General features: G+C 47.2%; 7 protein-coding genes across 7 annotated transcripts; 1 reads left to right on the top strand and 6 right to left on the bottom strand.

Annotated features, from left to right (window-relative positions):
• Nucleotides 1-6: 6 nt before the first annotated feature.
• EDB91DRAFT_1239436 (uncharacterized protein) lies at nucleotides 7-3,083 on the bottom strand (the record flags this gene model as incomplete). The annotated part of the gene is made up of 13 exons (XM_041321854.1): nucleotides 7-447; nucleotides 499-770; nucleotides 810-816; nucleotides 878-1,087; nucleotides 1,136-1,191; nucleotides 1,249-1,340; nucleotides 1,520-1,680; nucleotides 1,735-1,912; nucleotides 1,949-2,145; nucleotides 2,197-2,235; nucleotides 2,257-2,385; nucleotides 2,444-2,662; nucleotides 2,718-3,083. 13 exons carry the CDS (start codon nucleotides 3,081-3,083, stop codon nucleotides 7-9), a joined length of 2,367 nt encoding a protein of 788 aa, XP_041172103.1.
• Nucleotides 3,084-5,901: 2,818 nt separating this feature from the next.
• EDB91DRAFT_1253608 (P-loop containing nucleoside triphosphate hydrolase protein) lies at nucleotides 5,902-13,828 on the bottom strand (the record flags this gene model as incomplete). Its single annotated transcript, XM_041323677.1, has 29 exons — nucleotides 5,902-6,266; nucleotides 8,225-8,553; nucleotides 8,603-9,159; nucleotides 9,218-9,301; nucleotides 9,358-9,495; nucleotides 9,544-9,580; nucleotides 9,632-9,701; nucleotides 9,759-9,781; nucleotides 9,827-10,080; nucleotides 10,134-10,228; nucleotides 10,604-10,647; nucleotides 10,703-10,765; nucleotides 10,820-11,082; nucleotides 11,114-11,308; nucleotides 11,359-11,680; nucleotides 11,729-11,786; nucleotides 11,843-11,885; nucleotides 11,936-11,949; nucleotides 12,005-12,032; nucleotides 12,087-12,103; nucleotides 12,146-12,273; nucleotides 12,328-12,427; nucleotides 12,486-12,498; nucleotides 12,554-12,589; nucleotides 12,639-12,753; nucleotides 12,801-12,961; nucleotides 13,015-13,101; nucleotides 13,156-13,619; nucleotides 13,669-13,828. 29 exons carry the CDS (start codon nucleotides 13,826-13,828, stop codon nucleotides 5,902-5,904), a joined length of 4,263 nt encoding a protein of 1,420 aa, XP_041172102.1.
• A 2,139-nt stretch (nucleotides 13,829-15,967) lies between these two features.
• EDB91DRAFT_1060780 (uncharacterized protein) lies at nucleotides 15,968-17,824 on the bottom strand (the record flags this gene model as incomplete). Its single annotated transcript, XM_041314375.1, has 5 exons — nucleotides 15,968-16,803; nucleotides 16,856-16,930; nucleotides 16,991-17,180; nucleotides 17,240-17,436; nucleotides 17,494-17,824. 5 exons carry the CDS (start codon nucleotides 17,822-17,824, stop codon nucleotides 15,968-15,970), a joined length of 1,629 nt encoding a protein of 542 aa, XP_041172101.1.
• A 1,085-nt stretch (nucleotides 17,825-18,909) lies between these two features.
• On the bottom strand, nucleotides 18,910-19,377 carry EDB91DRAFT_1020682 (uncharacterized protein; the record flags this gene model as incomplete). The annotated part of the gene is made up of 2 exons (XM_041312557.1): nucleotides 18,910-19,077; nucleotides 19,126-19,377. Coding segments are annotated over 2 exons (420 nt in total), but the record flags the coding sequence as incomplete, so codon positions are not given.
• An 880-nt stretch (nucleotides 19,378-20,257) lies between these two features.
• On the bottom strand, nucleotides 20,258-23,009 carry EDB91DRAFT_1253606 (uncharacterized protein; the record flags this gene model as incomplete). Its single annotated transcript, XM_041323676.1, has 9 exons — nucleotides 20,258-20,823; nucleotides 20,871-21,196; nucleotides 21,248-21,467; nucleotides 21,520-21,893; nucleotides 21,950-22,161; nucleotides 22,210-22,551; nucleotides 22,605-22,649; nucleotides 22,710-22,810; nucleotides 22,862-23,009. The coding sequence occupies 9 exons, from the start codon at nucleotides 23,007-23,009 to the stop codon at nucleotides 20,258-20,260; spliced, it is 2,334 nt and encodes a 777-aa protein (XP_041172099.1).
• A 113-nt stretch (nucleotides 23,010-23,122) lies between these two features.
• EDB91DRAFT_1253605 (uncharacterized protein) lies at nucleotides 23,123-23,510 on the bottom strand (the record flags this gene model as incomplete). The annotated part of the gene is made up of 2 exons (XM_041323675.1): nucleotides 23,123-23,304; nucleotides 23,354-23,510. The coding sequence occupies 2 exons, from the start codon at nucleotides 23,508-23,510 to the stop codon at nucleotides 23,123-23,125; spliced, it is 339 nt and encodes a 112-aa protein (XP_041172098.1).
• A 75-nt stretch (nucleotides 23,511-23,585) lies between these two features.
• Nucleotides 23,586-27,050, top strand: EDB91DRAFT_1086198 (aspartic peptidase domain-containing protein; the record flags this gene model as incomplete). The annotated part of the gene is made up of 13 exons (XM_041316001.1): nucleotides 23,586-23,723; nucleotides 23,762-23,854; nucleotides 23,907-24,006; nucleotides 24,516-24,599; nucleotides 24,697-24,943; nucleotides 25,059-25,145; nucleotides 25,296-25,384; nucleotides 25,430-25,593; nucleotides 26,142-26,182; nucleotides 26,230-26,318; nucleotides 26,407-26,544; nucleotides 26,596-26,762; nucleotides 26,814-27,050. The coding sequence occupies 13 exons, from the start codon at nucleotides 23,586-23,588 to the stop codon at nucleotides 27,048-27,050; spliced, it is 1,674 nt and encodes a 557-aa protein (XP_041172097.1).
• Nucleotides 27,051-27,545: the final 495 nt, after the last annotated feature.

Here is a 27,545-nt window from a genome sequence, read left to right as displayed (position 1 = left end):
CATGTGTCAACGTGCCCACACCTTCATATGGAGGAACATGTCACTATCAACATGCTCGACAACCAAATACTCACCTTGGTGTTGAGGATCGGGGGACAAAAGGGCTCCTCGAATGAAGGACTTGAGTGGGACGATAATCAAATCAGCTCTCGGAACAGCTTTGACCTGAGTAAGCCTCAGGTCTTGGTCGATCCTGCGAGAACCACCAACAATGCCAGCAGTATAAGGCTGAACAAGTGTGAATTGGAAAGCGCCGACATCTGGAATTTCGCATTTAAACATTAGTATGAGCCGAACAAAGATGGCCCTTTCTGTGGTAAGCTGTATGAGTGCACAGTCAAAGCGTGGGTGTCCATGGAATGACGGATTGCACCAGAGGTGGTATGTTGACTGCCTCCAGTCAACAGTATTCTCATAATTGACCTTGAGGTAGCGATGCTCGTAGATCTGAATGATATATCATAAGTTTGTGCAATGAAGAATAATCAATCAACATACCTGGAAATCAGCCAGAATGGTCACCCATCTTGTCAACTGGTACCCATAAGTTGGCAGCAATGTGTTGACGAAATCAGAAAATTTCCTGTGGAAGCCTTGAAACGCTCGATCTTGGATGCCCAGCCTCATCTCAATATCCTGGATAGTAGAGCAATTTTGAGGAGAACTGAGCTTGATGTGTCCATCGAAGGCGATGTGGCCAATGTCATCACCATCTGCGGCATCACCCAAGGCCTGCAGGCAACACTGTTCATCAAGTGTGTCCACATGTCCTCACAAAAGCAAGGATGCGCATTTGTGGTGATCAACACGAAGGATCTACAATTGTATACAACATATTAGCAATATAATAGCATAATAAATGAATGAACGCGCATACCTGTTTAGCAACATCTTTTCCGTTTGAGTGAAAAAGATAGGCCGCTTTCAGGGGGCCATGGAGCTTCTCATTAGGGCGTGTACTAAAATTACATGCCACACCTTTCCTTATGATATCCCACCGTGCGTGAGTCCAAAGATGTGTCTTTGGGAAGTTCCAGTCTGTCTTGAGACCTTCAACAGAGGAAGTCATAGCGTATTCCACATAGTCCTGAGATTTAGTCAGTAAGGATGATTCAATGAAAAGAGAAAGGATTACCTTGAGAGCAGCATCAAAGACAAGGAATTCAGCATCTAACATTGCAAGTGTTCGCTCTGTATGCATGTCAAGCCCAATAAAGCTGTCCAGTTACAGATAGCTGCAAATGACACGAAGAAGGCGATAGCCTTCTGGACTAGCTCTGTGTGTCAAAACAGGGAGCGCTGCGTAGAACACTTGCTTTACAATAGTTAGCCAAGCATATCTATTAATACTAACTTGTTTGTACTTACCATGACCAAGTCCCGCTTCTTGTTGCCATCGGTAAATGTGACATGGATGACGGTTGTGAAATGAGTGAGATCACGCCATCAAGGGAACTCCTCAACACTGAAAGTAGGTTTAGAGTGATGTCAATACAGTAGTGACAAAGAAATAACTTACAATTTCTCAACTGCCGCTAGGGCTTCATGTCTGACATCACCAAGGATTATCTTTAACTCGCCCAACAAATGCTTCCCTCCCATACCGCCATGCACTGTATGCAACCTGTCAATGCTCATTGCATCATGAGGGTCAGAGTGCTCGATAAGCCAGAGGATGTTCTGAATGTAATGTATCAGTAGAATAGAATGGTAGAATTGAAACACATGACTTACAGTGACTGCACGTAATCCTAGTGCCTTTAAAAGCTCCTCGCCTTGAGTTTTGCTGCATCTGTAAACATCAAGTGCAGCCTGCACATCTTTTGCAGACCTGATTGCAAATGTCTTGGACAAGTCAGAAAGTTCTTCATGTGGTACGAGGCACACGGGGCACGGGCACTTGCATTGCACACTGCGAATAAGAGACATCAATAAGCGGCACACTCACTGTTCTTCGTAGTCTGCAGAAAGTATTAGTATTACAGGGAATAACCAGCGCATTATTTTGTTGTAGCACATATACAAATATCCAGTCTTTGAATATTGCTCAAGGTTGACGAGAAGCTTGGCGAATGCTTCATGCCATATGACACGCTTAAGGTTGATGTATCCTGGTTTCCCGTGTTCGGACGCTTCTTCGTCAATCTACAATATTAATAGCGTTATTAATAGGATCACTGATGAGCGCTGACTCACAATTGGTAGCCAACCAACAACCCGACCACCGCCAATCCCCTCGTCGTTTCAAATGTAGACGGGTAAATTCGCACAGCGAGCCATGACCGGATATCCTTTCACAGTGCCATGCGAAGACAGCTTAGTCTTGTCTGCATACAGTATGAAGCAAAAGGGGGCAGTATTGTCAAGGTTTGACGGAAGACGGGACTGATTACATAGATGCGATCACATTAATATACACACATCGAACATAATATTAACATACTTGGATTTCACACCACTGATCACCTGTCCACAGTTCATTGAAAAAGCACTCAAAGTCCGTGTCATTGTGTTTGTAGACGTGCTGCGCATCCCAAACAAAATGCGGTGCGAGTAGTGGGTTATCCAAAAGGTCAAGGGCCCAGTCCCATAACGGCCTCGCGTGTACCTCAAAAACTTGTTGCTCCTTCTTGTACAGTACCTTGATTTCATGCTTGGTAAACTATACAACAAACTAAGCAGTCAGACAGATATCATGCGATTAAAAAAACACATACCGGCATCAACTCAGCCGCAGCATTATCTAATGCTGTGCAAAGGTCGGCCTCATTTTTCAGTGTTACCTGAGTGTCACCCTGCACTATGCGAGCAATAAGACTGAGAAGCCTGTCGACCTGACCCTTGTTGAGAGCAGCATCAAGCACGATTTCAGAGAACTTGAAATCTCCACGCGATTGGAATGGGCGCCAAGGTACTTCATCTACAGGAGGCACTTGTGTCTCTGGGGTGACGCTGAACTCCTCGAACCTTTGATAGAGCGTTTCACGGCCACTACGAGGGTGAAATTCCGTTTTGAACTCTTGAGGGTGTTCAATATCCACTGCAGGCTGGTGTGGGATGTTGGGACCAGGGTTGCTGGTCATGCTAGCGTCAGATAGGACTACAACATAGATAATAGTCACTGATTTGTCAACAAACGAAGAGAGAAGTACGTACCTGGGCTCTGAACACCCTCATTTCCAGCATCAAGTGTGCTTGTCCAGACCAACTATAGGTGCTGAAAGATGTTTGAAGTGTCAGAGTGAACAAATCGAGTGGGATGATGATGACATACCTGGTGCTTGCGGTTCTGAATTTGCAGAAGAGTTATCTGCGATGATGCGCGATGGGCCAGCCGCTACTGCCACAGCTGTCGCTCGTCGAGTTTTCTTGTGGCGTGCTATTCAAGTGTGATCAAAATGATTGTCTCGAATATCAGCAAATGAAAGCAAGTAATGGATCACTTGGACTCACCTAATCGCTGATCTCTCTCATATTCTTGATTGAAGGCCTCTTGACCCTCTGCATCGTGCATCTTGCACACTGATTCGTACCGCTTGATGCCTTGGGACTTGTACATATTGCCGCAATGCGGGCACTGAGACCTGCTAGTTAGCGTCTTCTCGGTGTAATTATACTTACCTCGACTTGAGTGGTTTGGGGCCATGACTGTTAGATACTATGAAAAACAGTTTGTACACATTCATATACAGGAAACAAGGACGAGAAAGAAAGTCGAGAAAGAAGTAGAACTTGAGGCGTTTATTAATACATATATCATTGATGCCATCTGACAAGGCCACGTAATAAGATTCGTCACAATACTAATAGCCCCTTTGACAAGGCCTTATATTATATTTTCTCTGCTATCCTTAAAAGGCACTTACAAAGCACCTCATGACGCATATGACCAGACTTGTAAGCCGGCAGCATTATAAAGGTCGTTTACCTTTTTCTGACAGAGTGTCATATCCCATACCTCCAGATCCGGAATTCCGGATCTACTTCATTAAAGTCCGGTCCTCCGTCCTGCTATTCCGCCTGGTGCTCTGCCTTCATCTCCGCACTCACCCCTAACTCCTTTTAGATTAGCTATTGCTCCGGTTACCGGTTAGGTCCTATTCCGCTATGCTTACTAATCCGTCCATTCTTACTTCATTTCCGACTTCACTGCTTTGATCTGTTACACTTAGTAATAGACTTTCCATATGCTTCATACATAGCCCTTACCTTTGCTGACTGATTTACTTACATGATACCTACAGTATATAAACCGCTGTAATACTCTGGAACTCCTTAGTTCGAATATCATCTTAGTTCTGCTCATTCCTGCAATCTCTGGACTTGAGTCTCACCTCTTGTCCACCTCCGAGTCTTAGGGGTTAAACCTTAGGACTAATCCTCCGGCTCTACCTTAGGGTAGTCTAACCTCTGTTCTGTTTCTACTCCGGATTTCTGTAGTAGCCTTACTCCGTCCCCACATAGTCTTCTGGAGTTCCGCCGAACTCCACCGACATTTGTCCTCCGGAACTCCCCGGACTTCTGTCAGACTTCCCCTCTGCCCACCGGAAATTAAGGGCACATACTCGGGTAAGGGGCGCAGCGCACGAGCTGAAGCCGAAGCCCTTTGAGTAACCTTCCCCTTGAGCACAACCTTAACATGGAGAGACCGAGCAAGTTAACCAAGAACTCGAAGTCTACCTCCGGATCTTCTGCACTAATGACGCAACTGGCTGGGCATCCATGCTCCCTCTTGCTGAGTTCGTCCACAACTCCCGTCATCACTCTGCTTGCGGTACATCACCATTCTATCTCATGATGGGCTATCACCCCAAACATCTCCCCGACCTTCATCTGAAGAGCGATATTCCCAACGTCGAACAATGGCTCATCATCCTCAACAAAGCCCGTGATGAAGCCTTAGCCGCACATGAACTCGTGCGCAATACCATGAGACAACGAATCACATCTAAATTCATACCATTCAGCAAAGGCGACAAGGTTTGGCTAGAGTCCAAAAATCTTCATCTTGGATATCCTAATCGTAAACTCACTCCTAAACGAGAAGGACCATTCACCATCACCGACGTCTTGTCCCCTGTCACCTATTGACTCTCACTTCCCGCGCAATGGTGTATCCATCCTGTATTCCACACCACGCTCCTATCACCATTCAAAGAGAACAATACTCATGGTCCCAACTTCGTCGCACCACCACCTGATCTCGTAGATGGCGAAGAGGAACAAGAGATAGAGGCCATTGTAGGCCATAGAGGTTCAACCTCACGCAGATATTATAATGTCAAGTGGAAGGGATTCCTGAGTTCCGAGAATGAATGGATGATGGAGAGACAAATGGGTAACACTTCTGATATTCTTTCTTCTTATAAAAACGCGCATCGTCTTTGATTTCTTTGATTTCTTTTGTAGTATTCATGGACTACTACCCTTACAACAGGGGTAATGTTACGGTTCTCTTTTCCCCTATCTCAGATTACTAAACCTTCTATGACCTTCTCTCTCATTCTATTGTACGATTCCCTATTCTCTTTTCTCATTGGTTGTTGTACCCTCATACAACTTTCTCTTCCTTTATTATATTCAGACTCTGCTTTAACTTCCTTATTTAAACCATCGTCTCATACTTGTACTCTTTAACTTGACCTACGCAGACCTTCCTTGGGTAATACCTGAGTAACATAGACTAGGGTCTACCAATCTATTGCTTCACTCGTATGACTTAGTCCTAGGGGACTACTAGAACTTTCGACTCTTGTTTCTGCTAAGACGTCTGACGACGCTGAGCGTAACACAGTGAGCGACAGGACGGAACTGTCTGTAGTACTGTAAAAGTTCAGTCTCCATTGAGATTTCATTGTCGACACTGTTAATAACGACATGCTCGAGGTCGTGAATACAATATCACTGACCCTTGGCCACCCCAGAGTACTGTGCTAAAATACTGTCCTTAAACGCAGTGAAATTTTTACTTTCATATCCAATAAGCGTTACCCAAAATCGCTTCGTCTGAAGGTTGACATAATGAACGATCAACTTGCACTTTTCTGCATCTGTAAGTGCACACGCCATCACTAAGTCTTTGAATAGCTCGAAGAACTCGAGGAGTTCGGAAGTTTTGCCATTGAAAGACAGCGCTCTGGTGGAGTTTGCGCCAGGCATCACATTTATGCCTTTAGATGCATTAGACATGATGATAGGTGGTTGAGAAGGTGCAAATGGTGCTATGGCTGGGGGTGGAAGGACGATAAGCGGATTAGGGATTATAGCTGGCTGCAGAGTTGCGATCGTGGAGGTCTGGGATTAGCAGTGTGGGGAATTCCCCCACTGTAGGTGTAAAACCCCATCCTTTCCGCATCATCTCACATCAGTTCCGCGTTTCCCACACATCGTCTGATGGGTTCCACATTCCTGCGCATCCTTTGGAACCCGCCTGCACTATCCAATATTCCCGTGCATCGTCGGACGACCTTTGCATGTCCTGTCCCCATCCTTCCAGGTCCATTGGTATGCTGTATTGCTCTTCCCGTTGTTCCTAACATTATCCGGATCAAACTGACACATGCCCTTATGGCTCGGACCCCTATTCCGGAGTATTGCGCCCATGTGCACTGCCTCCCTTCACTTCCGCTTCCTGAGAACTTACTACCTGTACCTCAGTGTTCCTTGAAAATAATCTTCCCTTTAAGTAGTGGTACTCAGGGCTTGGGTGTTTTTTATTGAATCCCATCTTTTACCTTCCCACTTTTCCTTCACCTTACTAGAGGACCGCTTTGACTTACGCCCACTATCAATCTAACCTTGTGATATACTTCCTTCGACTTCACCTGCGAGTTCCGATGAATCAGTACGTTCCACGCTTTATCCGTTTGAGTTCTGTTTCATTCCTTTCCATTCCGCTTGAGTTCCGCTCAGGTTCCACTTGTTCCGCGTGAGTTCCGCTTGTTCCGCTTGTTCCGCATTTTTGCAGATCCTCATCCTACCTGCGGGAGGGTTGATTAGGGTCGTTTAGACAGAGACTAGTACTCCCCAGTAGCAATCCCCTTTAGGGTCGAACGTGCTTGCTCTCAAGTGAGGCAGTAGGCAGCAAAGACCCAACTGTGTAGTAGATCGATTTCTCGCTACTGCACTTGTTGTACCCACAGCGGTAATACTTTTCAAGGGATAAATTCGGGTTTTGGAATGGGAGGGATAGTTGAGGTGGCAGGAATTGTTTTGGTATTTACTGGTTCAGGGGATATCAGAGGGAATGTAGGAGTTTTGGGGTCGAATACGGCCGGTCTAAGGGTAATTTTCAATTGAAAGGGGAGGACGGGGAAGGGTGAGTTTAAGCGCAGCTGCTGACTTATGGTATCATTGCCTGAGAGGGAGGATTCAGATGGATCGTCTGAAGTATCTAGATGCTGGGTGCGTTGATCTAGCTTGGAGTGGATTGGCATTAGGTGAAAATCTGATGGTCTTGAAGGTGGTTTGATGGCTGATGCGTTGAGGAACGAGGGTGTGGCAGAGGCTGTGAAGGTATTGGCTCAGGTTCTGTACTTTTTGGGAGTGGCGGTGTTTGTCAAGGGAGCCAGCACAGGTGGCTTATCTGATTGCTGTTGACGTATCTGTGCGTTGGGATGATAGTATTTAGTAATGGTGAGAATAAGTGGTCAAAAGACCGGGTTCTAAGAGAAAGACTAGAAGATCAGTAATAGCTCAGCGAATTGGTCTCGGGGTGCAAGGGGTTGCTCAAAAACAATTCCCCTCATGGTGGGCTCCAAATTTGTAAGGCTAGTTGTGAGTTCGAAGGGGAAATGTAATGAGACGAAGTAGATAAGTGACGAGTGCAACGGCAAACAAGACGAGTGGAGAAAACATATAAGACGAGTACTTTCTGCGATAGTTTTCGGTTGAGCTTGGAGCGGGGAATCAGCATCTGGGATTCTGCTATCAAAAGTGAGAGTACATGGGCAATTTATATATGTGCGAGAGAGTCATACTAATCCAAAATGAGTTGAAGAGCATGTGGAACGAAAGAGATATCGGTGAGGAAACAGGTATAGTGGAAGGAGAGCACAAGGTAGGATGACAGTAAGAAATGGAGAAGGCTAAAGAGGGATGTATCCCCATAACTCGGATGCGAAGAATTGAGCTCTTCACATCAGTGAGTCACGTGGCTGCACTGAACATGCAGTGAGTTCGAGTGTCTTCGTTTTGAAGCTAGGTCGGTGCATAAAGGACATACTGTCCTTACACATCTGCAGCTGATTGGTGAGAGCGATAGAATGCTGCACTGAGTCATCAGGAACAGCAGCTCTGGTAATTCTAAACAAGTATTTGCACCGCAGGGATTCCAGAAGAGCGTCGGCTGCACAAGCAGCTGAATCAGCGTTTCTGTTGTCCTCGAGGAATGCTTGAGCTGCTTCCATGGGACGGTTCTCTGACAAGTGTAGCTCCGCGACCTCGTAGTACCTTGAGTGAGACTTGAGAAGGGAAACACGAGCATAGTCCAAGCCATACGCCTCCAAAAACTCAAGCTCCTCGTCAGACGAGGAGAATAGAGGCAATGGGGCTCTGTGCAATTGCCATTAAACATAATCATCATAAAGCTGCAACCACTTACTGATTGTTGCTTTTGCGGCAGTAATAAAGCCGGCATGCAGTCCACAAGGCTGTCGTGGTCTCCTCAGGTATTATTGTGCGGTAGTCAGTAAGGACACGGAGCATCCGGTCGAAAGATCCAGCCTTGCAATATCTCTTCACGGCTAGACCGAACTCTTGAGCCGCAAGATAGATATCAGCAGCTTTGAGGTCCTCTCCTCCTCGAACATAGCAAGCCGCCGAGGTGTGGTAATATTGACATTTCTCGTTCCCTGTCGCAGCTGTGCCACAGTCAGCAAAGGCATCTGCTGCCATGATAAAAGCTTTTTGTTGGACATTGGGCAAGGCCACTCCGACGCTGGAACGCACTGTTTCCCGTAGTAGATAAGCTTTGCAAACCTTCACTTTGCAGAGACAGCCCACACACTGAAAGCAGTGCAAAGCTTGCGAGTAGATCTTGTGCAAGAACAGTGAGCGACCAGAGGATGCCCATTCTTCTGGATCGAAGGAGACAACTAGGGGAGGAATATCGCTGTCGTGGGCACAGTTCTGGATAAGATTTCGAGACGTCCAGAAAATCTGAAGTAGAGGATTGTTGGATCAAGTAGTGCTCGACATGCAGCTGGTCTAAACATACACACATAGCATCAGACTTATCAGACCTGTCAAAGATCTGCATGTTCTTCCTTGCTTGGGTGATTCCCACGTAGAGGTGTTTCAACTGATGAAGATAAAAGTGAGTAATGTCCATTCCTTTGTTGACAAGCGGTTGCTTACTTCACTGCATATTCCAGCATATCGGGTCTTGTCGCAGTAAAAATTGGGTGTATAACCTTGACTATCCACCCCATTGAGAATTACCTGCCACTGCGACGCGTCTATGATGGAATCTTTGAAAAAGCCATACAAGAGAACCTGACCGGAGTCAGTCATCCACCAGGTGGCCAAGGTCAGCATTCTCACATTGTCGAACTCAAGGCCTTTGCTTTCATAGAGCGTCCTGGGCAGACACATGAACATAAATATCTTGGAGCACAAACAGATGGCCCACATAATGATTCCAATATCACCTACTTGTTCTCGTAACTTCTGGCATGCTGCATCGTTACGTACAAGTATGCCTATAGAATAGTGTTTCAGGCCACAAATAGAGTATTGTGCAGAAGCCTTTTACTTACATTGGTTAGGTCCAAGCTTGTCTCTGTGAGAATCTTAGCAAGGGAACGATAAAGCCTGAGCTACTTACCTCTCCCCAACTAAAAACTGTTTGTAGTGAGTGTCATCATCTGGGCCTGTGAAAAAGATTGGCTTCACTCCATCCACCATCCCCTTTTCAGGTTGGAGGTGATCAATTGAATCTGGCCAGAACTTCGTGATGAGCTCGATGACAGAATGAGCACAGTTCACAGTGCCACCATGTGACCTATAGTTCATGCCCAATTGGAACATTGTTGGTTGATGCACAGGAGCTCTAGCGGAGTTGACCAAGATACTTTGCCGCTGTAGGAAGATAGATCAATTAAAAATCTGGGAGACAACCACTGGTCGCTAACCTCCACACAATAGATAAACACTTTCAGATTGTCGAACCTGAAGGAACTTCCAGCAGAGATCACTTGCACAGTATCCGCAGCCCAGAAAAGTCTGTCTGGATTCCTACACAATCGCCTCAAAACTAGAGCTGTTATGGTTCTCTTTTCCCCTATCTCACTTGCTTACTAAACCTTCCATGACATTCCATCTCATTCTATTGTACGATCCCCAATTCTCTTTTCTCATTGGTTGTCATATCATTGTACGACTTTCTTTCCTCTTTACTTATTCAGACTCCACTTGTACTCTTTAACTTGACCTATGCAGACCAGGGCCTGCAATACTACTGCTTAACTTGCACAACTTGATACTAGAGTATCACTAGAACTTTTGACTCTTGTTTCTGCTAAGATGTCTAATTGACGCTGAGCGTAACAAGAGCAGAAAGTTCTTTCACACTCTCGTGTTGAACAATGAAATCATGACTTACCCAGCGCATTGATCAACAGATTGTCTTGCACCTCGTCGACATACCTGGTGTACATAATCAATAAAAACCTAGGATTAACCGATCGGGAGATATACCTACAGGTAATCAATTTGTCGACCAGGAAACCGCTGATCTCCTAAGACCTTGAGGATCGCATGCATACTGTTTTGGGCTATATCATCAGGTTTGATCAATGAGGAGCAAAATGACTCGTACCGATCCGCAACATCGAGATGGTATTTATACTTCTTGAACTTCTTGTAAATCTCGAATATATCATAGACACTGTCCATGTGGTTCGCAGAAATCGGATTAGAGCGACGAGAAATGCGGATATAGCTTGAACGGTCGAGAACACCGTCCGGACAGCTCAATGCCTGTTCTGAGCCTTTGATGATACCTATGTGGGGGTTCAGGAGCTGCTTTATTGGATACAGATTTGTACTTGCCCAGAAACTCGCTGAAACCCAACCATGAATCTGGGTAGGACATATAAGCGTATGATCTGACAGCAAAGGAAGCAGCACTACTGAGGTTCTTGGTGAGACCCTGCGGAAAATGTGGCCAATATTGATTTTTGAATACATTATAGGTGACAAGCGAATCATGTGTCTCTGCATCGTCGGTGGTGAAGAACAGCTCAGCGCTACGTCTCGTCTTAGGATCGTCCATGTCGAAGACATCCACTGCAATCATCTTTGCTAGCTGAACAAAATAAGCTTTCAAGAGGGTCTATGAAACACACGATGACATACCTGATCGAAAGTCACGAATAGGGGGAAATGTTTGTCCTCGAGTTGACTGTATCTCATTGGTATATTCATCTGCGACTCAGGAGCGTCGTCATGATCAACAAGATCATTCAGAATGCTTTGTGCCTTGAGTTTGGCAAGTTCTTGCAGCGTAGAGCCAGCCGATGTCAGGGACTTTAGAAGCCTCGTGAAGTCTTCTCCTACTTTTGTCGCCAGCGTTCTAGATTTTGTGACAAAAATCTGATGTGGCTTGGGCATGTCAATGCCACTCGATTCCCAAGCTCGCTGAATGCCAAGGATCTTGTACAGCATCGTCGTCGTTTTTCTGGTGGTGAGATAAATAAGTGACCGATCTTGAGCACAGGATACTTACCCTGTGCCGCTTCGACCCAAGACATAGCACGACGTGGTGCATTCGACGACCTTCCATTCTTGAGAACTGAAGTAACGTCAATCATTAAACTCATTTCAAGACGGTAGGACATACGAGAGCATGAAGGCGTGGTGTACGTCTTCGTTTGCGATGAGACCTTTTGCGAGAATGAGAAATGAGGATAACCGAGTACATGCGGTAACTCACTATGCAAAAAAAGCCTAATATGATATCATCAAGTCATTGCTGATCGAAGAACTGAGCAGATAAACTCACCTGCGAGAACGTTACGTATTTCTCTAGGCTAAAAAATCGTTAATCACAGTGCGTCAGATTGGAAAAAAAAAATCATTCTTACACCAGCAAGGCGTGAAGCTACACCACAGATCAATCACGGTGAAGCTAAAGGATACAAACACTCAACATCGTCCATGTCCTTAGCACTGAGATCCAACGGACTCGCTGGGATTTCTGGCTCGGGTTCCGCCGGCGGGAATGAGGCTGGCAGAATAACATTGTTGGCTGCCTTGGTGCGGAAGATGCATCTGATAGAGTAATGGTTCAGTAGCTTACATCAATAGGTAAGAGGCGTTCTCAACTGTCTGCGATATTCAGCCCCCTTGCGTGCTAGATGGTTGCCCAAGGCATTCCATATTCTGCCAAGCTCAGAGTGTTTATAGATCCCGTACACTTTGATGACTGGCATTCGTGTGAGTGATAGAGAAGCGATGTTCACTCTTGATGCATGACGGCGCACCTTGTCTCTCAGACTACCAAGAATCGGTTTCAGTATCTTTTACACGTCTTTGTGGAAGAATAACATACCTCTCCATCCTGGTCAGGGATGCAATCAATCTGGTACTGTAAGAGAAATGAGGTTATTTTCTTCTCAGTGTGTATTGGAAATTACGTCTACCACGAGCCGTAGATCCTTGGTCAACTTGGCTTCGAAGACCAGAATTCCTGCATCCGTTCCATCGAGCCTCTTTTGATTGTCGCTCGAGAAGTGACCGCGCGAGAGATGTCTGGGAAAATATCAAATTGGCGCTATAGATATCATTAAAAGACGGACCTGATCGTCTTGAAAATGTTCTTGAATATTTCCCGGTCCGCTCGACGGCATTCACGCAGATTGTTATAAGCCTCGGTAGATACAAGGATCCGCCACTCTCCGAACCCATCCGCGTTGTCGAAGTAAAGAGCAGCCTTCATGGGCTGCACCATCGGGTACAGCTTGACTCTGTTGAGCTCTCGACGTCTTCGGGGGACGAAAGTTCAGGTGCGACATCTTTGGCAGACTCTTCTACATTTGGGAAGAGTAAAGCTTTGATGTCGTCCGCTAATTCCGTCCACCGCAGAAGCGAGAGGTATAACTTAGGGGAAGCTGTCAGGGGAAACGTTGACAGGTACATAGTGACCATACATACCGAGAGCACTTGCTTCAGCTCTGCAAGAATGTGAGTGGATAATGCTGTGGCCGCGTCACTCGTGGTAGGCACAGCCACATCGAGCCTGGCGAACAGTGATGTGTTGATACCCGCATGCTGAGGTTTCTGGCGATGTCGCTTGCGCATTTTTTGATGCACTTTCATTTTGACGAATCCTTCATCAGGTTCGATGTCGAAGAGATCGCTCTCGTCTTCAAAGGAATTGGCACTGGAAAATTTCATGGTGCTCAAGGCACGAAGTAAGGGTAAAGTGCCCTCGATGAAGCCTCTGTGGCGGCTGATGTCCCTCAAGACTTCCGTCTCCAGAGACTCAACTGGCAAAGCTAAGAAACATATAGACAGATTGTCCAGAATCTTGCTCGCAAGGGATGAAGGATATTCTTGAGATTTCGTAGGAAAGTCTGTCAAGATCTGCGAGATCATTCTCTCGGAGCGATCCCAAACTATTACAGAGTCAGAGCTGGTAGCGCAAGAAGAAAGTCTGTGAGATACCAGAAATGATATAGGCAAAAACGTGGGGTGATGAGAGTAAGTTTTTGATCGTGGCTTGTAATCCAGTTGCACCTGAAGTTGAGATTGCGTCCAGATGATGTAAGGCGGCTCTAAGTCCTGCCTCGTTGACGATTTGATCTTTGGAGAATAAGTCCAACATGGTCTGTTGAACGAGAGGTACTTGTGATATCGAAGTACTTATATGAAGGGTTGGACAAAGACTTGAGGTGGTAACCAACAATTCAAGAGGCACAAAAGTACAAAGGAGTACGTCGCAAAGCAAGCCTCTCTTATAGTCGAGCGAGCGCCGTGTTTTGAACTTCCGAACATATTGGGGCGCAAATTATGCACCTAAAATTGACACCTGCAGGCAACCTGAAATTGTATGAACGATAAACTTGGACCCTCAATGCATCCAGATTACCGTAAAGAAGGACGCTGATGTACACGTGGAAGAAGGGGCTCTGCTATAATAATAGAATAAGTTTGAGAGGGTAGGATCAAGAACGCAATCTAGTCCTGTCTTTTCTGCGGCGATGCGTGGATACCCTCGTTCATTGGAACTTCTCGTCCTGTTAGGAAGAGGTACTAAACCCAAATATTTGGACAATCGGTCTGCATGAATGTGACTCCCGAAGTCCAAGTACTTGATGCACAGTCACGGCGGTGGTGTGTACCCTTAAGCAACGAGTACCCTGACACGACAAGCTACGAACTCCAAATTTATACCTGCCACGGACTCGAGTTGCTACTCAACCTTGCATCGACCATCTGGCTTGAGCCTGAAGCTTCGGAGGCCTCGAGGCCCAACCTATCAACACAGAAATTAGCAATCTCTGCACAATCCTGAGTCATATGCCACAATCAATATCTTGCTAAGAACTTCGGGAGTACGGCACTCGGCGGGACATACCTCAATCTTTGAGATGATATATTGTCTCCAGTTATAGTAAAAGCTACGCATGTTAGTCCTATAACTGGAGACAGTATGTCCTTTATAACTTTATGAGAGTATAACTTTACGAGAGGAAGTTATAGTCCACCAGTTGATGCGTTGTTGATGTTAAGCTTAAGATGTCTCAGTCTCGCCCTTACAATCAAGCGGACTTTGAAATTATTATTTTTCTCAACCAGCTCGAAAGCCACGAAAGCTCATCACGTACAGGACTAGTGCTGCCAGAGTAATCATACACTGCTGCTGAGTATGCTCGGGGGTTCATGTTTCCTTGCGTATGAAGCTCGAGCAATCACGCCGATCATCGCTTAGTAGGCTTGGAGGCATGAGTCACGAGAGGCTAATGACTTTGTTGCATATGAGGTGCAACTGGTTTTATGGTTGTGCGATGTTGCGGGTTTGTCCTTGAGTTCACTTTCACGTATCTTTTACTTCCGCCCTCCTTCCGACATGCATGTCAGGTGTGCGACTGTCAGTTGATTAACTGGAATAGAGTGCGCAATTAATGATAGAAACATCAGTACTACTATCAACTGTAATACACCACCTGGGTTTCCCAATAGGTAAGCCTTATAAGGCTGGATGATTACGTGTCTCACCCGGCCTTATCTGGCTTAATAGTGACGTTTCCTCAACACCAGCAATAAATGTTGCCCCAAATCATGGGGGTACTTAGAGTATTCTACGCCCGCCTACACTGCTGCTGGTACCTTACCGTCGGCAACGCCCGCTATGTCGGGCCCGTTGTTAGTAATACCGAGCGCCCTTTACCTCCCGACATCTATGGCAGGTTCCCATGCACTTCTCCTCCTGCCACCAACATGTATGGCGTCATCCAGCCGCTCCCGCCCTTTGTCTACCTCCCTGCCTACTACACCCACGGCCCCTGGCTGCCAGGTGGCCTGCACACATCTCCACTATGCAGCACAGGCACATGCCGTCGTCTGCGCCCACCCTCTGCTGATCTACAACGCCCTCCAGCTCCAGCCTTTCCCTTTGCCCACCTTCCAAGCTGCCCACACCTCCACAGACTCTCCACTGTCGTCTAGCACAATTGAACTCATGCACTCTGTAGATTACAATGCCTTCTGGGATGGGGCCATCATTACGAGGTGCGCTCTGTGCATGACGATGCGTTGTAGAACTGGGACAGCGCTGTCATTCAAAGGACAAACTATATACCACTTATTTGTTCTGTATACTGTATTAAACTTGAAAATCAACGAGCTTTGGAAGTAAAGGCTGACATGAGTGTAAGGCAAGGTCAACTAACAAAAAGTGTATGTGAAGGGAACATTTTAATCCGGCAGAATAGTCTACTCCACTCGAAGGTCCATCACCGATTTAAGGAATTGGAACGGACACGTCAAATTGTGCTAAGAACTCGACAAAACCTTCAGGGAATTCTAGCATGCTAATATCCACATCGTGATCAGGGAGCAAAAATGGGGACACAGATTCGGTGTTGGGAGTGAGGAGTGGGGTAGGAGGCATGGGCGGAACATTGTTGTCGATAGGGATAGACGGTGGGGCATTGGGGATGAGCGAAGTCGAAGTCGAATGCAGGCTGTTGTCAATGGGGATAGACAGTGGGGCATTGGGGACGAGCGAAGTCGAAGTCAAATGCAGGCCGTTGTCAATGGGGATAGACGGTGGGGCATTGGGGACGAGCGAAGTCGAACACAGGCTGTTGTCGATAGGGATAGACAGTGGGGCATTGGGGACGAGCGAAGTTGAATGCAGATTGCTGTTGTTGTCGATGGGGATAGACGGCGGGGCATCGGTGGCATCTTCCTCGCTATCACTCGGAACGGTTTCGGCACTCTTGTGCATCTTCTTACGACGCTGAGCGTTGTCGTCAGAATCACGGCATCTCTTCTTGCCCTTGTCAGAGCGAACACGCCGGCGCTTCTCCACAATAGTGCCGTTTTCAAGGTCCTCGTCCCTATCTTTCTCCATGTCCTCGAGCTGTTCTGGTGTGATGCGCTTCCAGCTAATGAGCCCCAAGCGCCACTTCCGCAGAAGCATCTCGAGGTCAGTGAGGGAGCTTGAGGCAGTGCTGAGGTTGACGAATGGGATTTGCTCTGGCCAGCCCTCGACGACAACCGAGTAACGCTTCACAATGTTGCGGAAAAAGTGTGTCCATTGCATTGTGGCTTTGGGGTTTCCGGTAACTTTCTCTACAGATTGTCGTTAACAGAGACAAATGGGAAAAATAGGACTAGTACTTACGCAGAGCTACATTGATTTCTGAGCGGATTTGGCCACGGATTTTAGCCACGCGCTGCTGGTGGTTCTCCGCTGCGCCTAGACACAAGTATGATTAGTTAGTAGTAGTCACCAGCAACAATGGAAGGAGACACGAACCTTTCATGCCCTGTATAGCAAATCCTTCCATCTTGCTGACGAAGTCTTGATTATCTATGCCTATAACAGACTCCATGAAATCGTGCACGCCCTCAGTCGCAAACGTAACACCACGCAGGGGAAGATCTGTTGTCCCCCGGGTCATGTACAAGATGGTCTCCACTCCAGTACGAGAGCGCAAGTTATCGAGCTAGTAAAAGGGGGAGGGTTTAGCAGCTATAAGATCCAACATATGAATGGCGGAACTACCTCATTCTCGACAGCTTTCAGAGACCAGGTGACATCATTTATCTTGGACTTCGTGGAGATGTGATGACCAGTGGTCTTCGTAACCTTGTGTTCCTCGTACTCTGCGACGAGACTTGACTTCTCCTCATCGGTGAGGCTATAGTACTCATCTTTGTAGTCCTTCACGATGCCTTCAAGCACATCTTTGCCGCTTGCACCTTGAGGGAAATTTTAATTGATTAATTAAATATGCCAAACGCAGAAGGGGGGCTTACCGTTCTCTTTGTCGCCATCTTGGCGCTTCTTCCAAATGAAGGTGTTCCAGGCGCTCACCTTTGAGTGCTTAGATCGCAGGAGTGATTGTCCCATATGCAAATCGTTCTGCACTCGACAGATACTCTTTTTGTGGTCCGCAGCGATCTTGACTGCAGTGTCATCCACAGCTTGCCATGCATCATCAAGAGCTTGCTTGAAGCGACTGTGAGCTTCACGCTGTCGTTGCGTAATTTCGGCGCGCGCCTCTTTGCTAAGGCGTATCTTGGCGCGGTTTTGAGCAAGTCCCTGGCTGCGCCTTGAGGGCTCTCGTGGTGTAGAACGGACAATCATGACAGCCTAGGAAACGAGAGATGCAAATTAGCACCTCTTTATAAGACAAGGATAGCGAAATCACACCGGACTATTGTAAATATTCAGTGGAAACACAATATGTACTAGATTGAGTGGTAGGCGGTGCCATAACGAGCTCGTGTGCTAACATCGGCGACAATCAAAGAATTTACATGATGAAAACAAGGTAGAAAAGATAAAATGCGCAAAAAGCGGCCAGCATGATAATGAGTAGCACCACGATCCTGAATACCTTCCAAACGGAGGAAGGGTTCTGTCCTTGGAAATTAATTCAAAACTTGTGAAATATTCAAAAATTTGCTTACCCTGAGAATGACCGGAGTAGCAACCTGGAGATCTGCCTGAAGTGCCCCAGTTAGTTTAGACGCCTGCTCAAAGTCGAGCTTCCATTTCGGAGACCTCAAATTTTCCTCCCAGCGGCTACTACACACGGTGGAAATTAAGTGGCGTAGCGATGGAATAATTTCATCCCCCAGCTTGAAGCGATCAATGATAGCATCAGTGTGGGCTCCAATACTCATTAGTGGCGGACCCGAATTAAGGGCCTTGGCTGTTTCAGCGACCTGAACTTGATATAATGTTGGTTCCAGTGCCACATCAGCCTTCTTCTTAATGAGGAATGCGTCTGCAGGGCGACGGCGACGGACTTGAGTATGAGGACTGGGAGCTTCACTAGTCGCAAGGGCTTGAGCGGCACCTGTGACTTGAGTACGAGGACTGGGAGCTTCACTAGTCGCAAGGGCTTGAGCGGCACCTGTACAAATGGCAGCCGAAACTGACGCTGACTGAGTCTTGGATGCAGAGGAGAGCTCCCTCTGGAAGGACGCTATTGGGCGGCCAGAGCACTGGATCTGTACACTAGTAGCCACCACCGGTCCTGGAAGGTATGGTGGTCCTTTGAGACTGATCTGCGCTGAAGAGTCTGAAACGAAAAAGTTATATGATTGAACAAAAAATACTGAGGACGGCCTACAATGATGGGGTGGCTCAACTTCTTCAATGTGACAGCATTTCATGAAGCGTTCCATGTGTGGAATGACGAATTCTTCACAAAAAGCTTGAGTCAAGACTGCGATATCACCCCCAATCCGTTCAGAGCTCTCGCGTGCCTCCCGTGGAGTGACATACAGGTCAACTGTAATGTCCTCAGGAGATAGTGCAGTCTCTGCCTTGAAACCCGGGCAGCGAAGGAGAAGCGAGATACCGCCATCGAGGCGGTCTTGTATTGTAATCTGGCAGGGTTCATGTTCAATCTATATGAAAATGAAATGAACACTCACTGAGTCAAACAGATCCTGTAACGACGCTTCAACAAACTCGTCGCGAGAGATGGAACGTTCCTTTGTTTTGACGAATGAGTTGAACGCGACATACGAGGGATGAAGTCCGTTGGGTCTTCTGGTCTGATAGTGTGTTCCATCGAGATGAGCGTCATGCCAAAGCAAAGCACGAGCTGCAGCTTGCCGCTCAGAATTACTGAATCCTTCTGCAAAACCAGAACAGTAAAGTGCTCCAATGTTATGTATCGAAAAAGGCGGGGCGGTGGACGGTTTCACAGCTGTTGCAGCTTTGGATATCCCGCTGGGTGACATGAGGTTTGGGCCGGAGGGGTGCAAAAGAGTTGTTTGCATTGGAAAAAGGTCGAAGCAAGGAAGTTTAAGAGTTGCGCCGAAGATTAGCGCTTGTAAAATGATAATGAAAGAGCACTCATCTAACCATAGGCAATTCACCACTTAGAACTTTGACGGTGATTGAATAACCTGCTCCCATCTAGATCTGAAGTAATAAGCAGATGATATGTAGAAGGGTATATGTTAAGAGATAGCAGATCTGTTAGTATTGTACCATGGGTTGTTCACGATACACAGGAGTCCCACCACAGCCACGCTCAAAGATACAATACTGTATACATATCGATATTGTCTTTAGAATTAGGATGCAGAACATCGATAAAGCGCAAAGAACATGTCCAGAGTAGCGGACACTCATGATTATCTCTAGAATTAGGACATAGAACATTGATAAAGCGCAAAGAACATGTCTAAAGTAGCGGATACATATGATTGACACTAGAATTAGGACGCAGAACATTGGTAAAGCGCAAAGAACATGTCCAGAGTAGCGGACACTCATGATTATCTCTAGAATCAGGACATAGAACATTGATAAAGCGCAAAGAACATGTTTAAAGTAGCGGATACATATGATTGACACTAGAATTAGGACGCAGAACATTGGTAAAGCGCAAAGAACATGTCCAGAGTAGCGGGCACTCTATAGAATTAGGACACAGATCGTCGATAAAGCGCAAAGAACATGTCCAAAGTAGCAGAACCCCCTCCTGTGTCCTCAGTCTACAATAGAATCAAGAAAGCTAGCAATGCCTTCCAACTCTTCGGCATGCTCTTCCTGTCAGGAGGCATCTGCATCCACAAACTCAGAAGTGATAATCTCATTAATATCTGATCCTGGTGCGCATGAATGAGCACCGATGCCACGCACACCCGAGAATCCTGGAATGGCCTCGATCTGATTGAGCCGGAAGATGTGAAGCATGTTGATTGCTGAGCGGCTTCGCCATTGTTGTCGCAGCTCAGATGCAAGGAGTGGGTTGGATGATTGGAGGTCTTCGATGACTTTTAATGTATCAGTTTCCTCGTCATGAATAAAGGTGCGTAAGCGACGGATTTCTATGTTGAGACGGGACACCTCTTCTCGTGCACGCAGCAACTTGAAATGCTTTGTGGTGGCTTTGCGGTAAGCAGGTTTCGTCCAGTCCGCTTCTCGAATGTCTGTGCGCGAATAGTGCAGTAAGTCAAATTCCCCCAAAAAGCTATACTCCGCTATGTCTTTCCAAGACAATTTCAGACGTGGTGGGTTAAGCGCAGCAGCCTGCATATTATAACGGTTGATTGCATTACGGATTGCCTCTGAACGGCGCTGCAGCGCTTTTCCGATTTGCTGGCACAGTTTATAACCTAAAAAGACCATGAACTTCAGAAAAAATAAGCGAGATGTGTGCTACCTGTGCCGGACAATGAGAGCTTCGAGAGCTCGAAAAGCCTCATGACCACGAGGCGTTCTAGCTCATTGAGCGCTGCACGATACTTTCCCAATGTAGCTTCTTCTTTGAATTGCAGATAGTCGGCACTCCCAACGGCCCAGCGTTCCTCAATACTGAGTTGAATTTCCATGTGGGCCACCAAAGCTTCCGCGTTCTGTATCTTGGCATAAGCGGTGTCCACCCGAATTCGAGCTTGCGTAAGGGCAGCGTTGATCTCTGCAAAATTACCAGCTCCGACAGTCGTGAGCGTGTTATTGGCCGCGGATCGAGCAGCATTCCATTCTTCCCTTTAATTTAAATATATTTAGCAAAGTAGAAATCCATAAGGCAGTGCTTACCGGCGTATTTCCAAGTCATCAAGGACCTCAACGTATCGAATACAGAGGCGGTCTCGGATTGGCGGCTGCTTCAGTGCGTCGAGATATAATTTTTCGTCGTTATAAAACTTCACAAAGTCTTCATCATTGAGGTTTAACTCGGATTTGATGACAGAGAGCTCAGCTTCCAAGGTTCGAATGATGTGAGTCGCTTCTCGGTAGTGGTGGTGCAAAAAGTTACCTAGTAGAGTTAGAATGAAAATACAATCTCACAAATGAAAAAAAAAGTTTACCGAGGGCGGCATATTTGTCAGCGTCCCAGAACGTGAAGTGTTCTTCGATCGATTGATGCCGATGGAAAGCACTGGCATGACGTGTACTCCGTGCGAGCTCGTTTGATGACGAAAAGACGTGCTCGCAGCCTTCACCTTCAGTGTGGCCAGTCCCAGTTATGAACATCGGATGCCAGTCGAGTTGACACTTGCGGTTGTGTGCATGTCCATGGAATGCACCGACCATCATGCGTAAGGCAAGCGATTGTGCACGCGGACCCAAGGAGCTCGTGCTCAATGTCTTGGAAAATGCACAGCCAATATCATAGGCGCAGGCTCCATTTTTCCCGTATACGGTCATGAGGTGATCAACCGTGGCAAGCGCATACTTCGCTCTAGACAAATGAAATGGTAGTTAGTTCCTGTATGCACCGCGGGCTTCGGAGCTTACAGTTCGCCACTTTGAATCATATCACAGACTACCAAGATGAACCGGTGACGGCATGCGCCAACAAAAACTCTGGATTCTTCAAACACAGCAAACATTTTCTTGCGTTGCTCGGGTCCAGCGTTCTGCCAACGGGCTGTACAGTTGAAAGGAATCTCGCCAGGCACTTCTCCATCGTCCTCCCAGTCATCAGGATTGTTATTGTTATCCAGCGCCTAGTTAGACATTATTTTGTATACTACTAGCAGGCAAAGACGACCTACAGTTCTCGACTTGACCTCATCTTTGAACTTGTCCACAATGTCGCGACTAATCCAGTAGTCGGTCCTCGGCCTCCAACGGTCATCGCGAGTGATAGAATTACGGATTGAAGACCCCCACCGCTTGAGACTGTTGTTGCCGTCGATGGTGGCAAACCAATCAAAATCGAGTGCCGGTTCGTCCACTAATTTGTAGGTACATGGTGGGCAGGCATTTAGGAGCCGCCAATTTGGAGTGTCATGTTTGAGTTCCCGCTTTAGCAATCGATCAACGCGGTAGAGGATTTCCAGGTATGCGTCGTAAGCTGCCGAGAATTGAGAGCGCAGATAGGGTCGATACGGCATCTGAAAAGCAGTGAGTACAATCAACAAATAAATTAAGCGAAACAACAACTTACATCATGCAGGTAGCACAGCATTTTGCAATGCGCTTGAAGGCTGAACTGAGGGCAACTTCAGTGAGCCTGCCGGTAGGCTGCGAGAGTACGCAAGGCGATGGCAACGTTGGGATACAAAGGGGAACACCCAAGAAAGCCATTGTAAATAAGGGTCTCATTTGGGTACTTATGGTATGGCAAGCTTTCAAAAGATGCTCGGCGTCGAACTACAATTCAAAATTGAGCGCGTATAAGTGACCGCAATAGCAAGCACGTACAAAAGGTATCAACAAGCTCAATGTTGCTGAGCCCAGGACAGAAATCGTCGAGAGGAATGTTGTCAGGTCCCGCAGGCACCAACAGAGGCATGCCATCCCCAGAATCACGGGACTGATAATCTAGATAAGCATCAACTAGCCGGTCCATTTGGATGTCCCACTCGTTGGTATGGAGCTCAACGCGATCACGTCAAGTTCTGGGGTCCATGTAGTGGCTGACAGTACAATAATAAGCGTGAATAGATGAAAAGAAATGTCGACCTACAATCCTGACAAGTCTGCCATTGTGCGAGACAGCCCTTCGAATGCTTCATATTCTCCACCTTCGTGGCTAAGGTCAAGGCCTTCATCACCTGGGGCAGGCTCATATACGAGGTTATCAGTCATGATACCATGATCTATGATCATGTTCTCAACATTTTCGCGATCAATAGCCGGTAGTTCTGAAGGACCACATTATATTTAATTGAAGGAAAGTTGATGCAGACGTACCCTGTAGCGCAGATTGACGCTTAGCATCAGCAGTATTCATGCGATTTTTTTGACCGCCAGCAGAGAGGACCTGAGATGTGCGATGACTGCGTCTGAAATTATGGGTGATGGTTGATTTGGAAAGACCGCTAATTTTCGCAGACTGCGAACGAGACATCGAGGACTGAAGACCGTACAGTCCATTACATAGCTTGAGCGCCAGAAAACACTGTAGGCAAACAACTACTCACAGATGTTAAAAAAACCCGCTAACTGGGCAGAGAGTCGAAGCAATGTTGCACAAGAGAATGTGGTGGACGACAGTGAAGAGTCTGCGGGCTTAAGAATCAGCTGCCACGCTGAGGCCACGAGGAAGGAAGAAGGGCACGTGGTAAACACAAGGTTGGGACTGGACGTGGGCGATTGTAGGCACCTGCACTGTACGGTGGGCATCAGCTGCGAGCCGGAGGAGCGCTAGGTGTGGGCAGGCTGGAGCTGGAGGGCGTTGTAGATCAGCAGAGGGTGGGTGCAGACGACAGCACGTGCCTGTGCTGCATAGTGGAGATGCGTGCAGGCCACCTGGCAGCCAGGGGCCGTGGGTGTAGTAGGCAGGGAGGTAGACAAAGGGCGGGAGCGGCTGGATGACGCCATACATGTTGGTGGCAGGAGGAGAAGTGCGTGGGAACCCGCCATAGATGTCGGGAGGTAAAGGGCGCTCGGTATTACTAACAACGGGCCCGACATAGCGGGCGTTGCCGACGGTAAGGTACCAGCAGCAGTGTAGGCGGGCGTAGAATACTCTAAGTACCCCCATGATTTGGGGCAACATTTATTGCTGGTGTTGAGGAAACGTCACTGTTAAGCCAGATAAGGCCGGGTGAGACACGTAATCATCCAGCCTTATAAGTTATAAGGCTTACCTATTGGGAAACCCAGGTGTAATACACACGTGACGCGCGTGACAGCCCGAGGATGTCACTCGATATTTAGCAAAAAATTGAACAAGACAGGCATCTAGGATCTCAGTGTGTAATGATCATCTGTTGACTCTGCTACCTTAATCTCATTAGCCTCCTTAGAACGCCTTCGTCATTTTCTTAAGTAATATAAGGCCGAAAAAGGATTCCAATGTTTTCCTGATGTCTCTCCACCGATGAGAGCGCACGCTTATGGCTGAAGAAAGTTTCAAATGTGAACGTAAACCAGGCCGTCTCTCAGATGTTTGCGATCCCACAGAGTGCCTGTGCTCTTGAATATACCTGTCTCGGTGAGTCTAGGCCATTCCCATGTTCCTGCAGTTCATCCTCTCCATGCTCGGTATTGTTTGTCTTATAATTCGAACCTTCTCCTACTCTTCTGCGCAGCACCTCCTTTCATGACGCTTCTGCCATTAGCCATCGGTTTCATTGGTTTGCTCTCCATCTTCTCTGAGGTGCTTGGAGCACCTCAGTGGGACACGTCAACTGCTGGACAGTCTCTGCCTTTGACACGCAGGACGCAGCCTTCACGGAACGCATCAGAGTTGGCAGACTATGCCAAGAACCTGCGCGATGCTACAATCGCGAAGTACTCTTTGCAACGTAATAAAAAGCGGGGAACGGGGAAGAACTTGTGCGCTGAATTATCCGACTTGAGTGCATTGAAGTGTGACGCTAATCCTTAATGCAAAGAATTGTCAACTAGGGGTTAGATACAAGGTCTGTCATGTGCTTCACCTCTGTCCCAGAGTACTGATTTCCTCCGGTTTCTACGGGATTCTGGCTGTTGGTACACCACCCTACCCCTTCGCCGTGATTTTAGACACTGGATCCTCGTGCGTCGTCTACTCACGCAACAGACCTCTCTAACATTCTCTCTAGAGATATGTGGATCGCTTCGTCAATATGCCAATATATGTGTGCAGGAACGGGCAATTTTGACTCGGCAAAATCTTCCACGTTCAAAATTTGACAAAGGGCTTTAGTGTGACCTACGGTAGCGGTGAAGCAGCAGGTACTCTTGGGCAAGATATTGTCCAAATGGCTGGTTTCACAATCCCGGACCAAGCATTCGGTAAAGTGAACTATTTGTCGTTGTTCCAATACTAACGCATAATAGCGGTGGCGACATCCACATCGTTGAATTTCTTGCAAAATCCTGTCACTGGAATATTTGGTCTCGCGTGGCAGTCACTAGCATCCTCTGGTGCTATGCCATTTTGGCAAGCACTTGCAAGTCAAAGCCAATGGAGTCAACCCTTGATGGCTTTCCAGTTAACTCGTGTAAGGATAGTATATCCTTTACGCGCCGAACCGACTTTAAAGCGAGACGCTCGAACTTACCATACGTTCAGCGCAGCCACGTGACTCACTGATGCGAAGAGCTCAATTCTTCGCATCCGAGTTACGGGGATACATCCCTCTTTAGCCTTCTCCATTTCTTACCGTCATCCTACCTTGTGCTCTCCTTCCACGATACCCCTTGTCTCACCGAACTATTTTCACTGTTCCGCATGCTACTTACACTCGTTCCGGACTAGTACGACTCCCTCGAACGTATATATATTACGCCTGTACACTCAATATCGATAGCAGAATACGGACTCTGATTCCCCGCTCCACGCACGAAACGATCCTCACCGCACCAGCCTTACAGACTTTCTCGTTGTTCCCGCTTTCGTGTCGTAAAACGACACGTCTCGCATTTCTCGTCTTCTCGTTCCAATTCCCCATCGAACTATAAGTCAGCCTTACACTCGGTGATCGCTATCCTTGTGATATCAATCTACCAGGGATACTTACATTGAATGATCTAGCTTTTTAAATGACAGCCAAGCTGGAGGACTAGAACCTGGGGGATCTTTGACAATAGGTGCGAGAGCAACTTATGTCTTCCGGGTGTGTCTCACTTCGTTTCAGATACCCAAACGAAAGTTTATACACCGGGGCGATTGACTACCGGGATATTCCCGATGGACAAGCCTCATTCTGGCTTCAACAAATTACTTGTGAGTTTCACTGCGACCTTACTTTCGTCTCGTGGCTCAAGTACCTCGATAGCGATGACTGTGCAGGGAAAATCCGTATCTTTGCCAGGCGGCAGTGCGTCTTATGCCGCCATTGATACCGGCACGACGCTCGTCGCAGGGCCCGCGGCCGGCATTGCGGCTATCTATGCTCAGATCCCTGGGTCTCAGCCTGGCACGGGCAGGTGGGAGGGATTCTACAGTTACCGTAAGTGCGACATATTTCTCTGGATCAAGGGGACCGAAGCTTTATGAAAAGCCTGTGACACTGCTGTTGCGGTGGAGATCTCGTTTGGGGGACCCAATTGGTCGGTCAGCCCCGATGACTTCGAGTTCACATCCACTGGAAATGAATGCTATGGTGCATTTTACGCTATAGCCACATATGTTGGGACACCTTCCTGGATCATCGGCGACACATTCTTAGTATGTTCGTTTAGCGCATATCCAGCTCTGATGATTGACACCACGCGATAGAAAAACGTTTATTCTGTTTTCCGATACAACCCTCCGTCTGTCGGATTCGCAGCATTGTCCAAAATTGCGCTGGCAATGAATGGCAAAGTTGGAGGAATACCTTCCGCCACTCTCGGTGCTAACTCAGCAAAGTTTACATTAGCGTCGAGTGCGGCACCCTCAACACGTTCCTCTAGCGCGGTCGCACTGGTCATTTCTGCTTTATTCGCCACCTTTGTGTCATTTACGCAAGGATAATGCTGCGGTTGTGGACTCCTAGTGTATTTACAGCCCATAGAGGCTCAGCCCCACCTGCGCAGTGCGGACCTGTTGCGCAACAGCCTTCACGGACCTACATTCTGACGTGCAGAAGTCACTGTGCTCAGGTGGTGTCATCTGCTAGACATTTTTCCTACTGAACGTTACTAGATGTTGTAATTGCGTTGCGCACGCTGATCGCCACCCAGCCTGACTCCAGGCTGGCAGTGTCTATTGACTCTTCTAGGTTGTTGCCACAAACACTTGCGGTTAGCCTCTCTTTGGCGGACATGACCTGGCCCTGGATACTGAATATTCGACTTTCCCAAAATAAGGCACCGATGTAGTACGGAGCCTGTGTCAGCGTAGCTGCGGCTGCTAAGCTGCGCATGCGCAGTCTAATGGTGTCATGTATTTCAGAACACTCTTAGCTGGTTGGCTTCCCTATACATTCGTTGTTCCTCATTTTCTACTGGTTTGTGGTTCTCGGCTTGG

Source organism: Suillus paluster, assembly GCF_016628075.1.
Source record: "Suillus paluster strain FC165 chromosome Unknown EDB91scaffold_88, whole genome shotgun sequence".
In the NCBI taxonomy this organism is placed as follows: Eukaryota; Fungi; Basidiomycota; class Agaricomycetes; order Boletales; family Suillaceae; genus Suillus; species Suillus paluster.
This window is presented reverse-complemented; position numbering and strand designations above follow the sequence as displayed.